Source organism: Chlamydotis macqueenii, chromosome 17 (genome assembly GCF_036417535.1).
Source record: "Chlamydotis macqueenii isolate bChlMac1 chromosome 17, bChlMac1.mat, whole genome shotgun sequence".
NCBI lineage: Eukaryota > Metazoa > Chordata > Aves > Otidiformes > Otididae > Chlamydotis > Chlamydotis macqueenii.
Window position 1 is genome coordinate 4,500,769 of NC_141572.1, and position 13,883 is coordinate 4,514,651.

At 38.2% G+C, this 13,883-nt stretch overlaps 1 protein-coding gene across 2 annotated transcripts in view; it reads left to right on the forward strand.

The window, feature by feature from the left end:
- Positions 1–13,335, forward strand: part of AACS (acetoacetyl-CoA synthetase) — a 41,133-nt gene extending 27,798 nt beyond the window's left edge. For both annotated transcript variants that reach the window (XM_086761350.1, XM_086761351.1), the window contains 10 exons: positions 584–664; positions 1,625–1,749; positions 4,389–4,453; positions 4,632–4,754; positions 6,065–6,178; positions 6,681–6,806; positions 8,563–8,632; positions 9,539–9,597; positions 10,443–10,645; positions 12,025–13,335. In XM_086761350.1, coding sequence (XP_086617476.1) covers positions 584–664; positions 1,625–1,749; positions 4,389–4,453; positions 4,632–4,754; positions 6,065–6,178; positions 6,681–6,806; positions 8,563–8,632; positions 9,539–9,597; positions 10,443–10,645; positions 12,025–12,162 — 1,104 coding nt within the window. In that variant the 3' untranslated portion in view covers positions 12,163–13,335. The remainder of the gene's footprint in view (positions 1–583; positions 665–1,624; positions 1,750–4,388; positions 4,454–4,631; positions 4,755–6,064; positions 6,179–6,680; positions 6,807–8,562; positions 8,633–9,538; positions 9,598–10,442; positions 10,646–12,024) is intronic.
- The last annotated feature ends 548 nt before the right edge of the window (positions 13,336–13,883 follow it).

Consider the following 13,883-nt stretch of genomic DNA (forward strand, 5'->3'; position numbering starts at 1 on the left):
AGATTTTTCATGTTGCTAGTCACTTCAATGTTTACAAGAGATGTGTAGTTAGGTCTTTTGTTTCCTAGATGTTAATAGGTAAGATAATTTGGATAAACAGTGTTAATGTATGGCAGCTGCTGCAATTTATAGCAGCTCTAGGTTCTTCATTCCTCCAAGTTGCCTAGATATACTGGAAGTGAAACTCTCTGAAAGGGCTTATCTTGGAAAATTGGACTGGGCAAAGCATACTGTTAAAATTACAGCCTGCATGGTGTACTCTGCAACTCTGATGGCTGGGCAGAGTTAGATGTGAAGGAAGTTGTTTATTCCACGGATTACAAGTGATGTGCAGTGGGAATTGCTGAGATCTAATGAGAGAGGCGCTGGAAAGTTATTTGAGAAAATGGAGAATGCAGTTGCTGCTGCTGTAGATAGGCCCTGGGATTTACTTCAGCTGTGATTAAAAGGAAGTACTTGCCTATAATTCTAGAGTACATTCTGTGAAGTATTGACAACAATAGTTTTTTTAAGTCTTAATGTGCTGTCAAAGTTTTGCTTTTCATTTATATGAACTTAAATTTTTCTTTCACTGTTTTTTCAGGGTACGCTAATACAGCATCTGAAGGAACACATTCTTCATGGCAACATGACCAGCAATGACATTATTATGTACTATACAACGGCAAGTGTGGCTTGTTAAAGCATTTTAGAAAACACTTTATTTTTCTTAAAGATGGGAGAGCTTTTCCTACAACTACAAGTACATTATGTCTTTTTAATTCTTGTTCTGCAAGGGATTGTCCTACTTAAGTGAGTTTAACAAAATCAAGTGGAATAATAAAATGCAGCAGAAACCTTTCTGATGAAAGGTCAAACCCATGTCAAATGTTTCTGATCTAATTAGTGAGGAAAATTGATTTTTACAGTCTGTTAGGTTTATTGATCTAACTGCCTCATCAATATCACCTGCAAAACAGCCTCTACCTTCCTGCATCAGGCAAGACTTGAACATACTGGAGATGAGAACTTCTGTTGTCTTCTGTTTTGGTGGGGAGTGAAGAAGCTGCACAACTCTTAAGTTTAGTGAAGGAAGAGGAATAAAACTGATCTATGTAGGAGTTCAGATATGTGGTAATATCTCTGTGGAGGAATCATAATTAGCTTGTCCCCCTATTTCTTGACTCATGCTTTAAAGATATGTGTACAGAGAGCTATGGAATCTCCATCTCACGAGGTATTTATAAGGATAAGTTAGATAAACATTGTAGATAAACATGTAGCTGATCCTGTCTTGGGACAGGTGAGAGGATAAACAGTGCTCCAGCCTTATTTTCTGATTCATAAGTAATATGGTTAGATGTAATCATCAGAGGTGGGCATAAACTTAGATGTTGGTTTAACAGTTTTTTAAAGTAGGAAAACTTTGGGCAAGGAAAGTGGAGGAGAAGACGGGACCTCTTGCATAAGGACAGGGAGCATGCTTTGATCCAGGTGATTCTGCCAAAAGCTACACCTATCTATCATTTTCTAGTTGCCTGTAGCTCCTCTACGCAACACTCCTGATTCTGTGATAGAGCTGCCAGGAAAACAAACAACTAGCTGACAAAGATAGAAACTAATGTAGGTATTTTCTTTTTTCCAGACTGGCTGGATGATGTGGAATTGGTTAGTGACTGCACTTGCTACAGGAGCTTCAGTGGTGCTGTATGATGGATCTCCTCTAATTCCATCACCAAATGTGCTCTGGGACTTGACTGACAGACTAGGGTATGTAAACAGCCTTAAATGGAAGGATAATGGTCTTTGCTCCTGTTAGAATGACCACATACAAGCAACCTCAGTAAAGATGTCATTCCCTTGGTCAGAAACTAGTATGTAGTGTAACATAGTTTATCTTTTGACTCAGCCTTGAGTGGGACTACTTTTTAAAATTTTGTATGAAAAGTCTTTGAGAGAGAGCAGAAGAGACAAAGCTGATTGTTTCAAATTTGAGTCAAGTATTTGGATTCCAGGCAAACAAAGAACTTTGGTTCAGTAGTCAGTTTTTGAGAGCAGCCTTTTCAAAATGCAGTAATTGGGAGAAATCTGAAGAGTAATTTCTCAGCACACTCAGAACTTAGAAAATAAGAATCTTTTATTTCAAACAGCTCAACATAAGACTCAGTATAGCCCTTTGACTTAAAGACATAAATTGACTGGAAAGGCTCAGCAGGGTTGCTTATATTTTCATGTTTTGCTTTTTAATCTATAAAGCCTAATTCTCCCTGTCAAGCTGTTCGTTGTTTTACACTGTTCTTTGTCCCTAAAAGTGCTCACAATTCTCTTGAAGCCTAGAGAAATGGCAGGTATTGGATAAACAGCTGTAAATCCTGTGGTGGTATTTAGCTTTGCACACTGGTTAAACTTTGATTTTTTTTTTTTTTTTTTTTATTTTATAAACTTCCCCTATTTTGCCAACTGGATGTAAGGAGTAGATCTGAATTATGTTACTGGCAAAATACTGAGTGTCATTTTTAATTGATAATTAAAATCAATTCATTTGTGGTGGAAAGTGGATGCTGAAAGATTCACTTTCTGGCTCTTGATAATTAATAATTTAGACGTCACTCTCTTGTGACATGTAATATTTAAAGACTGACATTTTGTTCCTGGCTATTATAATTGAAGGTTAATGCCTAGTCAGAATGCTTGCAGTAAAAAAAACAGCACAAAACAAAACCACAAACTTAAGACACCCCCCCACCTCCCAAAAAAAACCTCCAGTGGAACAACAGGCAAAAATTTAGAATCGAGAAATAACACCGCTTTTTTTAAGCATTATTTCTACATGCCAAAGTAAGTGAAGATAACTGAAATGTGTCTGCATGTCTCACTTTTGTAATCTGGTGCTAAAAGCGGTGGCCATCTGTGTGGTACTGCATAATGCAGTCTGTTCCCAAGTCAGTCATATGTACATGTTAAGACTCCCTTACTTCTGAAGATGTACCATACTTTCCTTCAGATACCATATTCTTACAGTGTCATCAAGATACCTCTTACGGCATGACAAGAATTACTGAAGTGGACATCAATAAAAGATCTGTTCAAGTGACCTGTATTTAGCCACCATCCACCAGTTACGTAGCATTTGGATGGAAATAACAGGAAACTAGGCTCTACATGTGATGTAGGGGAAACGTCAAAGAGCTTGAAGATAAACCGAGAAGGACTACATATTGTAACTGTAAAATAAGCAATAATTTGAAGCATGGAAGGGAAGTAAGATATTACACAAGAGTAAAAACAGTTCACGTGACTGTGGTATGTGATACCTGGAGGAGCAGTGTACTCCTGCGAGCTCTCGCTGTGCTGTTCCCATGTATCTGATCAATTGCTTTATGCACTGATGTGTTTGTGCAAATAGCCTGTCCCTGCCCAAGAGGTGGCAGCCTCTCAGTAACTGTCATCCACCTAAATGGGGAAGGGAGACATCCCCTTTTGATAGTGTTGAAATAATCCTCTCTCTGCGTCCGAAATGGTGTTATCTCAAGAGCTGTTCTACCTTCCTTGGAGTAAAAGCAGAGATAGCAGGATTTTAAGTTCTACTGATGTATGTATTGCCCATGGTGTGCACTCAGACTGTATCCCTTAGCCTTATCTGTCCCTGAGTTTTCTTGAGTGAGTTTATTGCTGTAATATGAAATGAATTAGCAGAAGGCAGGGAAAATGACTTCCTGAAAGTCAGCAGAAACATTAAACTAGCAATTCCATGAATAGAGTAAGGAAAGGGTACAACCTGTGTTTCAAGTCCTAAGTATGTTGTATTGGAGAGCTCTTAATACACTTTTTGCAAGGATGGAATTCAGTTGTTCTGTTAGCTAGGGTAGATTTCATGTTTAGTTAGGCACCTGCAACTCACTTGCATCAATAGAAACTGAGCGGGTATCTAAGAGAAAATAATTGGCTACTATCTTCAGTGTGAAGTATTCTTTGTTAAACTGGGCCCTGAAATGACAAAAATTTGTATGTAAGAGTGTAACAAGGCAGCAGTTTTATGTTAAACAGCTTAGTGGCAATTATGGCCCATTAATGAAGTCAATGTTACAACACTTTGTGATGTCTTTGGAGTGTTCTGCAGTTATGAATTCCTGTAAATAAAGTGAACGTCTTCTATGAGGTGGGAAAGCTTTGCTTAATATTTAAAGATAAAATTAAAAGTTTCAAAGCAGCAGAAATGACATGTGATCTCACTAATTTTGATTGCTCAGAAGGATGTGCTTTGCACTTAGAAAGCTTTAAGAGTGCATTGCTTGACTAATCAATGTACAGAGTGTCTAACAGCCTCTGCTTACTGCAATGGGAATTGCAGGTCTTTAGAATCTTAGCATATTTAAATATGCAAAACATTAAAACTTATTTCCCTCTAGGATCACCATCCTTGGAACGGGTGCAAAGTGGCTGGCTGTGCTAGAAGAAAAAAATTTAAAACCATGTAAGCTTCAAAAAGCTGTTGAATCCCTTCTATCCTCCCTGCTCCCTTTCCTCTCCAGGTTCTGGCCCTGTATCTTATCACAAAGTCCTTTATGTAATTATTCTGCATTGTAGTGACAAATAGTTAAACTCCTGTAAAAATTCTACCTTAACCTATTGTTGATTTTCTGCTTTTTAAGGTGAAACACACAATCTCCAAACACTCCACACCATACTGTCTACAGGATCGCCGCTCAAATCCCAAAGCTATGAGTATGTCTACAAACACATAAAAAGCAGTGTCCTCCTGGGATCCATCTCAGGTGATGTTTTTAGGCTGCATGCATCTTACTAATTCTGTAACTGCCTGCGCATTTCCTTCTTGCTGCTGTATATTTGGGAAGCTTAAGCCTTGGATTGTTCAGGCTTAGTTGTAGTTAAACTGGAATTAATTGTCTTTTTAGGGCAGAGATTTTCTGTATAATTCAATGTGCCATAATGAAGCTCATACACTCAAAAGCTTTTAGGTGAAATGTTTCTGACATGGTGGATGTTTTGGGTTTTAGCTTTTTTAAGCAGGATCACTTATTTTGACTGGCTGTCCGTAGAGGTAGCAGGGTGAGATCAAGAAAAGTCTATTAACCTACAGAACATACTGTTCTGCAAATAGCTGACTCTAGCAGAAAATACCCCTTGGAGAGGTTTTTCTGTGTTCCCATTTCAATTCTTTTGTGCCAAGTATTTGGCACTGCAGACAGAATTTTTTGTAAATTACATAATTAGAAAAATATCAGCCCACATGCTGTGCAGTTTGTTGTAAGGAGTGCTAGCTGAGGCAACTTCTATTCACATAAGATCCACCACAGAGCTCATTCTGCTTTGTAACAAGGACTGACTTTTTTCAGAGGGCTTTTAAACTCTGTTCAGTTTAATTTTTAAAGTCTGACTAGTCTGCTACTACAGTCACCTCTGACTCTGGTCTTAAGAGTAGTGCTGAATCTTGAACTTGCTCCTATAGATATTAATAGTCTCAAATGCAGAAGACTATTTTTGAGTAAAGCTAACAGGATTGATTTGTATCTTATAATTCTACTTCCTTGAGTTCATATAGAGAGTATAAATATTCCAGTCAAGTAAGCATTTTGACAGTATTTTTAAGGTAACTGTTCATCCTATAGGCATGGTACCCCATAGCCTCTGTGCTAATGAGAACAAGGTATAAAAGCTAGGTAAATATTGAGTGGAAGAGCTTGACTAGTTACTTTAAGCTAATGAAAACAAACAAGAAAATATTTAGAGGTGATCTTAGATATCTAAGTCTGTAAACTATGGCCCCTTCACTTTCTCATTTTTTATATAAATGGAAACTTCCTTAAAAGAGGTTAGAGAAAAAGGAAAATTTATGCCTTAAGGAATATTTCTGCATGAGGGGCAGGCACATAAAAAGACATAAAGTAAAAAAGAAACCTTTTTTATTAAGTTACATAATATCCTAGATAATACTGACTGTATATTCTGCCCTGCTTAATGGGGATCAGAAGCAGTTGGCGAAGATGGCAGCTTGCTGTTCTCTAGAACAGTTTTGCTTTTTCCAAAAAGTACTGTATATTCTAATAGTCTTCTTTTATTGTAGGTGGGACAGATATAATTTCATGTTTCATGGGTCAGAATGTTACAATTCCAGTCTACAAAGGAGAAATTCAGGCCAGAAATCTTGGAATGGCTGTAGAAGCATGGAACGATGAAGGTAACTATTATGCAAAATATTATGTATGCTTATGAAGTATGGTAGTTATGACCTGATGTTTCAGTCGTGGGATGGGTAAACAGCTGTAAATGGGTGATTTCACTTTGGAAACATGTTCTGCAAAACTTGTATCTGGAGCCATTTGATCTGGATTGTGCAGGACTCTAGTGAGGATAATGGGTGTGTAAAAAGGGCTTTCCTTTTCAATTATTCTGATAAAGCACATCGGGCCAAATTCTAGCCTCTGGTGTGCATGCTAATTAGCTGTGTTACTGTGAATACTGGGCTGGCTTCACCCTGTGGTGTAACTCTCCTGAAGTTAATGGGGTTAAAATAGGGATGAGTTTAAGAATTGAACAAAAGCCGTTAAGACCACTAGTCGTGGCTCATCTCATCTACATCAGCATCTGGCATGTAAGTAATAACTGTAGATGCTCTTTGCTTTGGTACTTTATTGTTTACAGAATGGAAATACAGAAAATGCGTCTTTCTTTGTAAATAGGAAAACCAGTTTGGGGTGAAAGTGGAGAGCTGGTTTGTACCAAGCCTATTCCCTGTCAGCCTACGCACTTCTGGAACGATGAGAATGGAAACAAATACAGGAAGGCTTATTTTTCAAAATTCCCAGGTTTGTAATGAAAAGCTTTGGATATTGCTCAAACTGGCCAAGGATGTGTATTGTATTGTTGCTCTTAGGAAGGTACAGGTTTATTCTTGCCCAGTGATAGACAGGTGCAGCTTTGAATCTAGATTTCCAGGGTGAGAACTCCACGGTATGTTTCATAATATCTCACTCTGTTTTCTAGTGCGTTGTTTTGAATATGAATCCAAATAAGAATCTCTGGAAACCTCCAATCCCAGTTTGCTCCTGCTCTTGTTAGGCAGATATGACTGTAACAGCCTGATAATCTGTAGTGCAGACAGAAACTGCTTGGCATGAGTGTGAAATGAAAGTGCGGAACGGGTCAGGGAGTGGTCCTCCGTTAATGAGTGCTACTGCACCTCTGCCAGACTGCTCCTACCTAGCCAGAGAGAATCTGAAAGGATAAGTGCTGACCTGCTCCCTCATTAGCATGAAGTTTAAGTATATCCTGCCTCAGACATGTATATTCTGTGTTCACACAGTCTTCCAGTGGTGGTAAGAATAGAGGAAATGGATACTGTGGGCAGGAGGCTTTCTTCCTAATAATTGTGGAGGACTCTGTTCATCCAGAGCTTTTGCTTATGTGGCACAGCGATGCTGAACTCCCTGCTGCCCACTGGGCAGGGGCTTTTGTAGGAGCAAGACCTCAAGCTGCTGCTTTTTTGAGACGGAAGCTTTTTTATAAATAGCAGCAATACAGAGTGGATTCACAAGAGAAGTCAGGATGTGTGAAGCAGGAGATAATCATATAGGAAAATTGAGGGAGTATAGAAGTTGAAGTCTGAATGTAAGCCTGACAATAATAAATGGCAAAAAGAAAATCAGACTGAAATCAGTGTGGTCCAGAGATTCTGTCTGAAATTCCTTTTCTGTTTTTTCTTGTAGATGGGTTTAAGCTTGTAACAAGTTAAAAAAATGGTCTTATGTGCACATGAAAGTGCAAATAATAGAGGTTTGTTCTTTCTTTAGAAAAAATTGAGTAGAATTGGCTTGTATTTCTGTTTGTGGCAGGCTGCTGTAGTGGTATCAATCTCAAAAAATTTGAAAGCTATTCCAGCTCTGAGAAGTCAAATCTGATTTTACATTAACACAATTCAAGAACATTAAGCACATAAGCTCCCTGGGGAAGTAGTTAGACATATTGTGCAAGCCCATAAAGCTTCTTGCACAGAACTGTACATCATGAAAGTAGTGGATCAAGAAAGTGGTGGGAACCTTTGTGGAAGATTCTTCCAGTTCCCTCAATGTGGTGTTTAGAGTGGGTGTTTTCATCTGTTTTCTAAAGGATGCTGTATAGTCATGCAAACAAGCAATCAGAAGGTAACTTGGGGTTTGATTCTAATGTGAGCTACTCTTGTGTGTGCCAGCTCTTTGTGGTAAATGGAAGGTGGATTCTTTGCTACATTAGATATTAGGAAAATTTTTTTTACAATGAGGGTTGTATAACCCTGGAACATGCTGCCCAGAGAGGTGGTGGATGCTCCATCCCTGGAAATGTACAAGGCCAGGTTGGATGAGGCTCTGAGCAACCTGATCTAGTCAGGGATGTCCCTGCTCCTTGTAGGGGGTTGGACTGGATGGGCTTTGAAGGTCCCTTCCAACCCAAACCATTCGGTGATTCTATATCTAAGTTATATTTTTGTATGTATTTTACTAAGTTACATGAGTTGAGTTATACAAATGTCTCCTGTGACTGGATGAATAGGAAATTAGCTGCTTAACCGTTGTCATTCTCTAATAGGTGTTTGGGCCCATGGTGATTACTGCAAAATTAATCCCAAAACAGGAGGAATTGTCATGCTGGGTCGCAGGTATAGTATTTGGGTGAAAGTGTTCTGAGTAAACAAGTGTTAAAATTTGCAGACTTTATCTTTGAGCATAATGTATGTGATTCTGTCTTGCTTGTTTTATTTGTTTTGTTAAATCTAGTATTGTAGATTTCAACCCTTAAATTAATCAGAGCAGCTGGATTAGAGGGAAGAGAGCCTGTTGCAAATTTCTACCCCACTTTTGTATATGTGAACACGAGACACTATTGGACTTGGTTTTGTGTTCTGTGGTTTATAATGATTATTGAGTTTGAATTGAGTGCAGCACATTCAAGGTGGCGAATCAGGAAACTTGTCTTCTGGTCTTGGCTTTACTATTGACTCACTTTACAGCAAAACTTAATTTTTGAAGGTCAGGTATTAAGCTGCGCCTTGTAGTGATCATAGATATTGAAGATCACGATTGTGGCTAAATTTTCTACTTGCGTTTAAAGTTGCTGTTTGAAACAAAGTTGAGTGAATGCCTTGAAGCTGTGTCTGGCATTGTCACAAACAGATCTGCTCAGCAGACGTACGATGTGAGGCTGCTAGGTATGAAACACAAGTTCCAGCTGTAAGAGACTGGAAAGTAATGATATGCAATTGCAATATGATGTACTGCAAAGATCCTTGGTTTGTTTTGTCATCGATGGTGTGTGTATGTGTAGGCTACTGGACAGGGGAGGAACTAGGAAAGGTGAATGAATAATGTTGAAGTTCTCCGTACACCTTCATTCTCATGAGCAAAGTGCCTTTTTGAATCAAATTCTTTCAAAATTCTGTTTCTAACGTGGCTGTGTATTCACTGCATGAAATGTAGAGAGACTTCATTAATTGCATCAATTTTTCTCTTTTCATCAAACTCTAAGCACACTTTAATGCTTTGTTTTGTCTGTGTGTGGTTTTCAGTGATGGTACATTAAATCCAAATGGAGTAAGATTTGGAAGTTCGGAGATCTACAACATAGGTATGAAATTAACTTTCCACCTCTTTCAGCTATGACATTATTCCTTAAATGTGAAGTGTAAGCCTTATAGAGGTGTTAAGAAGGATTAAGTAATAAAAGGCTTGCTGTTTTTCAAACAAAAGAGCGTACAGAGCATTAACAGTAAAATTGTTTTGTAGACTTGAAACTGGCTGCTTTCCTGAAGTATCTGTAGGATTGGAGATGGGTAGTGATGTTGTGTTCTGCCTAAAATGTTGCTTTCATATAATAAGGCCTTACAGGCTCATTGCATCATGCAGATTTATAAGAGAATACCTAAGTTCTGTGGCTTCTCTTTTTTCCCCCTCAAGACAAGCTCTTGACACCGGTTTTATTGTTTATTTCCTAATAATTAGATAAAGTTCTTGAGCTTTTGCTTCATATTTCAGAGAAGGTCTATCATGTGAAAGGTGGTGAAGCTGTGTGCCTGCAAAGGTGCGAATCTGAGACTTTAAGGACTTTTTCCTCTCCTTGTTCCTGTGTGATCAGATGTGTTCGTTTTCTGTCTGTGCAGCAATGGGGATTGTGAGGAAAGCCAAAGAAAATGGCCTAGTGTAAAAGCTTGTTATTTGTCCTCAAAGTTGTTGCAAATAATTTTTTTTTTCCTAGGCCTATATATGGTTCTTAAACTTCTATTTTCACCCGAGCAGGAGTTAAAATTTCAGAGCACACAGAGAAGATTATAGTAGAATAACCTAGCCAGGATGTCTGTTTTGCCTTTGCAGCTCTAAGGGAGGTGATATTTCTTTTGGTGCAACCACAAAAAACGTACACCCAGAATAATATACAAATGCAGGTGCTAATAAGGACTCTTCCTTTATTTTCAGTTGAAGCCTTTGAGGAGGTTTCCGATAGCCTCTGTGTCCCTCAGTACAACAAAGATGGGGAGGAGAGGGTGATACTCTTCCTGAAGATGGCATTAAACCATGCGTTCAGTGAGGATCTGGCGAAGAGAATTCGAGATGGAATACGTGTAGCGCTTTCTGCCAGGCATGTTCCGAGCCTCATTCTAGAAACCAAAGGCATTCCGGTATGTCATGAAAAATGCTGCCTACTTTTTTTTCTTTGTCACCTTGAATAGTAATTAAGGAGCAGTTGTCATTGCTCTTCAAACCCACATGCGTGGAAATTTTAGCATCTCAAAAGTGTATTCAAGCTTTATAAATAGTTTGTCTATGTTGCCTAGCAACATCATTTCATCTCCTTTTCAGCTAAGCATGTTTTTGTTTTTTAACAATACCTAAAAATGCCCATTCTCAGTTTGTAAATGTGTTGCATTTTCTCAGTAATATATACTTAAGCCTTTTAAAGGAAAATATTAAGAAGGTAATTTAACTTCAGCTTTTCTGGCTACCCAAAGGGTTATTTTGTTTTTGTTTTCCTGTTTCAAATGACATTCTTATGAAAGCTAAGAGCACTGAGCAAATTTATAAAATAATTTTGTAAACTATTTCACTTTTACATCTGTTTAGCCACTTAAATGTAGCTCTATCACTGTCATAACTGGAGCAGTAATTAAAAAATTTTTAGCTATACAAATTTCTCTCCCTTCACCCCCATAAACATGAAGGTTTTATTTTATAGTCTGGTCTGCTGTTAGGCTCCTCAACAGCTCTGAGCAACACAATGGGGGTGCAGAGTGTGGTTGTGTCCAGTCCATTTGCAGATAGACCTGAGTGTCTAGAGACAGGACTTGATATTTCAGACTACTCGTTTGATATTGATACCCATTTGCTGCTGGTGTAGGCTTCTGTGTGAAAGTGGTCTGGGGTTCAGGACTGCCCATATCTGTAGTGCGCACAGCAATCTCGTTCTGACCTGCTGAGTTACTTCTGTTTCAGGGCACTGTTGGCAAATAATACTTGGCTCAAAATGTCTTATTTCCATGAGTGTAAAGTCCCCTGCTTCTCTTAAATTGTGAAGTCTAGATTTTCTGGGCTGCAACATAGCTTTTACATGAGGCGTTTAAGTTGTAAACCATGTAAATCACCTGAATGTACAGCACGAAGTTGATGGCAGGGAGGTGGTTGTGATGGGCTGCCCCTCAGGAAAGCCTGCTTAGATCGTTAATTAGTTCACACTTGGACTGGGTTTACAATTGAGTGAATTTTTATTACCTTTCAGGTAAACATGCCAGTGCTAAAGTGATCAAAGCTGTCTCCCATCTTTCTTTGAAGGTTTTGCTTGGAAGGGAAACCTTTTCTATTTTCTGCTGCTTTTAATAAACTTTGTGAAAGGTTTAAAAAAATCCTTCAAGGGATTTTCAGAAGAAAGATTCTGATGCCTCAACTGTAATGGAGAAGGAAAGACATTGTGCTAAATTTTGAGTTCTGGGATTGGTAGGGGGCTTTGTTAATATTTCTACTACATGAAAAGTGTAATTTCATCATTGGCGGTTTTGTTTTTCAGTACACAATAAATGGGAAGAAAGTGGAAGTAGCTGTGAAGCAAATCATTGCAGGGAAAGAAGTTGAGCAGCGGGGAGCTTTCTCAAACCCAGAGACTTTGGACCTGTACAGAAATATTCCTGAGCTTCAGAACTTCTGAAGTCACTTGGGTGGTTTTTCGCATCTTTGTTCTGTGTTTGTTTTGTATATACCAATACTGTATTGTAAAGAAAAAGCTCTATTTAATACCAGTGGTTATTTTAAAAGAAAAACTATTTCATGAAGTGCATTATGAAAGACTTGGGTAATGCTTAGCTCCCTTTTATTGATTAAATATGCCATATGTCTTGGAGTTTTTTCCAGCCTGGAAGGAGGAACCTGCCTGTTTTGATTTTTATGAGTGCTTCTTTCCTGGTTAGATTTACGTCAGCAGCCCATCAAATGGGAGCACCAATAGCATAAGTCACAGTTGCAAGTAGAATATTTCTTTAATAAAATGTTTGCTTTTTAAACTGGATTTTTAGCAACATTTTTTTTCAGGCCATATGTTTGTCACCTGTAAGGAATATACAGTGATTTTAACTACTTGACCACGAAACATGAGTGTTCTATATGTGGTGTGCACTTAAATGTTTTTATAAAGGCAGATCATAATGCACTAAAGCCATTTGACTTGACTCCAAATAATTTCAGTCTTGAAATATCTCACGGTACCCTTGAAGGCAATTGCTGCTGCAGTTTGATGGAACCTTCCTGTTGTGTTAAGCTTAGAGTTGATGATAGACTTCTGGGGGTTCAGAAGGTGAGGGAGCAATCACCTCCTTGTTCCTGCTGTAACTCCAGGTTATTTCCACAGAATTTACTGTGATTACTCTGGGTTAACATCATTGCAGTTGAAGACAGCATTTTGCTGTTTTGTTTTTGAAGTTCTTTATTGGCTGTAAGGCAACAATCCAGTGTTCTGTTAGCTGAAGAATTCCAGTGTGTGTGTTTCTTAAAGCTGATGGATTTTCTAACTTTTTTTTTTACTAAATGTCATGTTGAAAGTGAAAGACTAAAATGCTTTCTATCTCTATATCCTTCCAGTTTATAAAGGGAAAAATACTGTAATGAGCATAGTAAAACAGTAAAATGGAAGCACTAAAACATTGTTTTTCACAAAATACAGTTGCAGTAGTTGTACCGAACCTCTAGCATTCATTATCTCCTGCACTATTTGAATTTTGTGGGTTAAGTATTTAATGCATTGAAATCATGGATGTCTTTGCGATTGTGTTGAATGCATTCAGCATTGATAAAGACTTAATTAAAATAAATTGATTCTTTATATATATATATCATATATTACATGTCTCAGGTTTCACTCAGTTACTGTCTTATTTTTATTTTTCCCTTTGGGTGTCATGGAATAATTTTTGGCTTAATTTATTACTGATCTTAATGGTTTTAATCCGAGTCTACCCTTTTACAGAATTCTTGTTCTCTGGAAGTTTTACCCTGTTTTCTTATGCAGAGCCCAGTACAAGTAAAACATTGCTGCTAGTTGTGTATGCATGGCTGGCTCATTGCGAAGGTCACAGGTGAGCAGGAGTAGAACAAATTGTGCTGCAAATGTGCCTTGTGTCATGCAGTAAGAAGTTGCAGGTTGTGATATGTTCATATTGCTAAAAGGGATGCATCTGCTCTTTAAAGGTGTGTACACTGTTACTTAAGGCAAAATGTAGATGTTCAGCTGCAGCTAATAAAAGTTTATTGTATATTTCTTCCACCCTGTGATAGATCTCAGCTCACTAGCTCCAGAAAGCTGCAGGCTGTTGCAGAATATGTCAAATATTGCTGCTAATAATCCTGTAAGAGTGAAACTGCCTATAAATGCAGCCC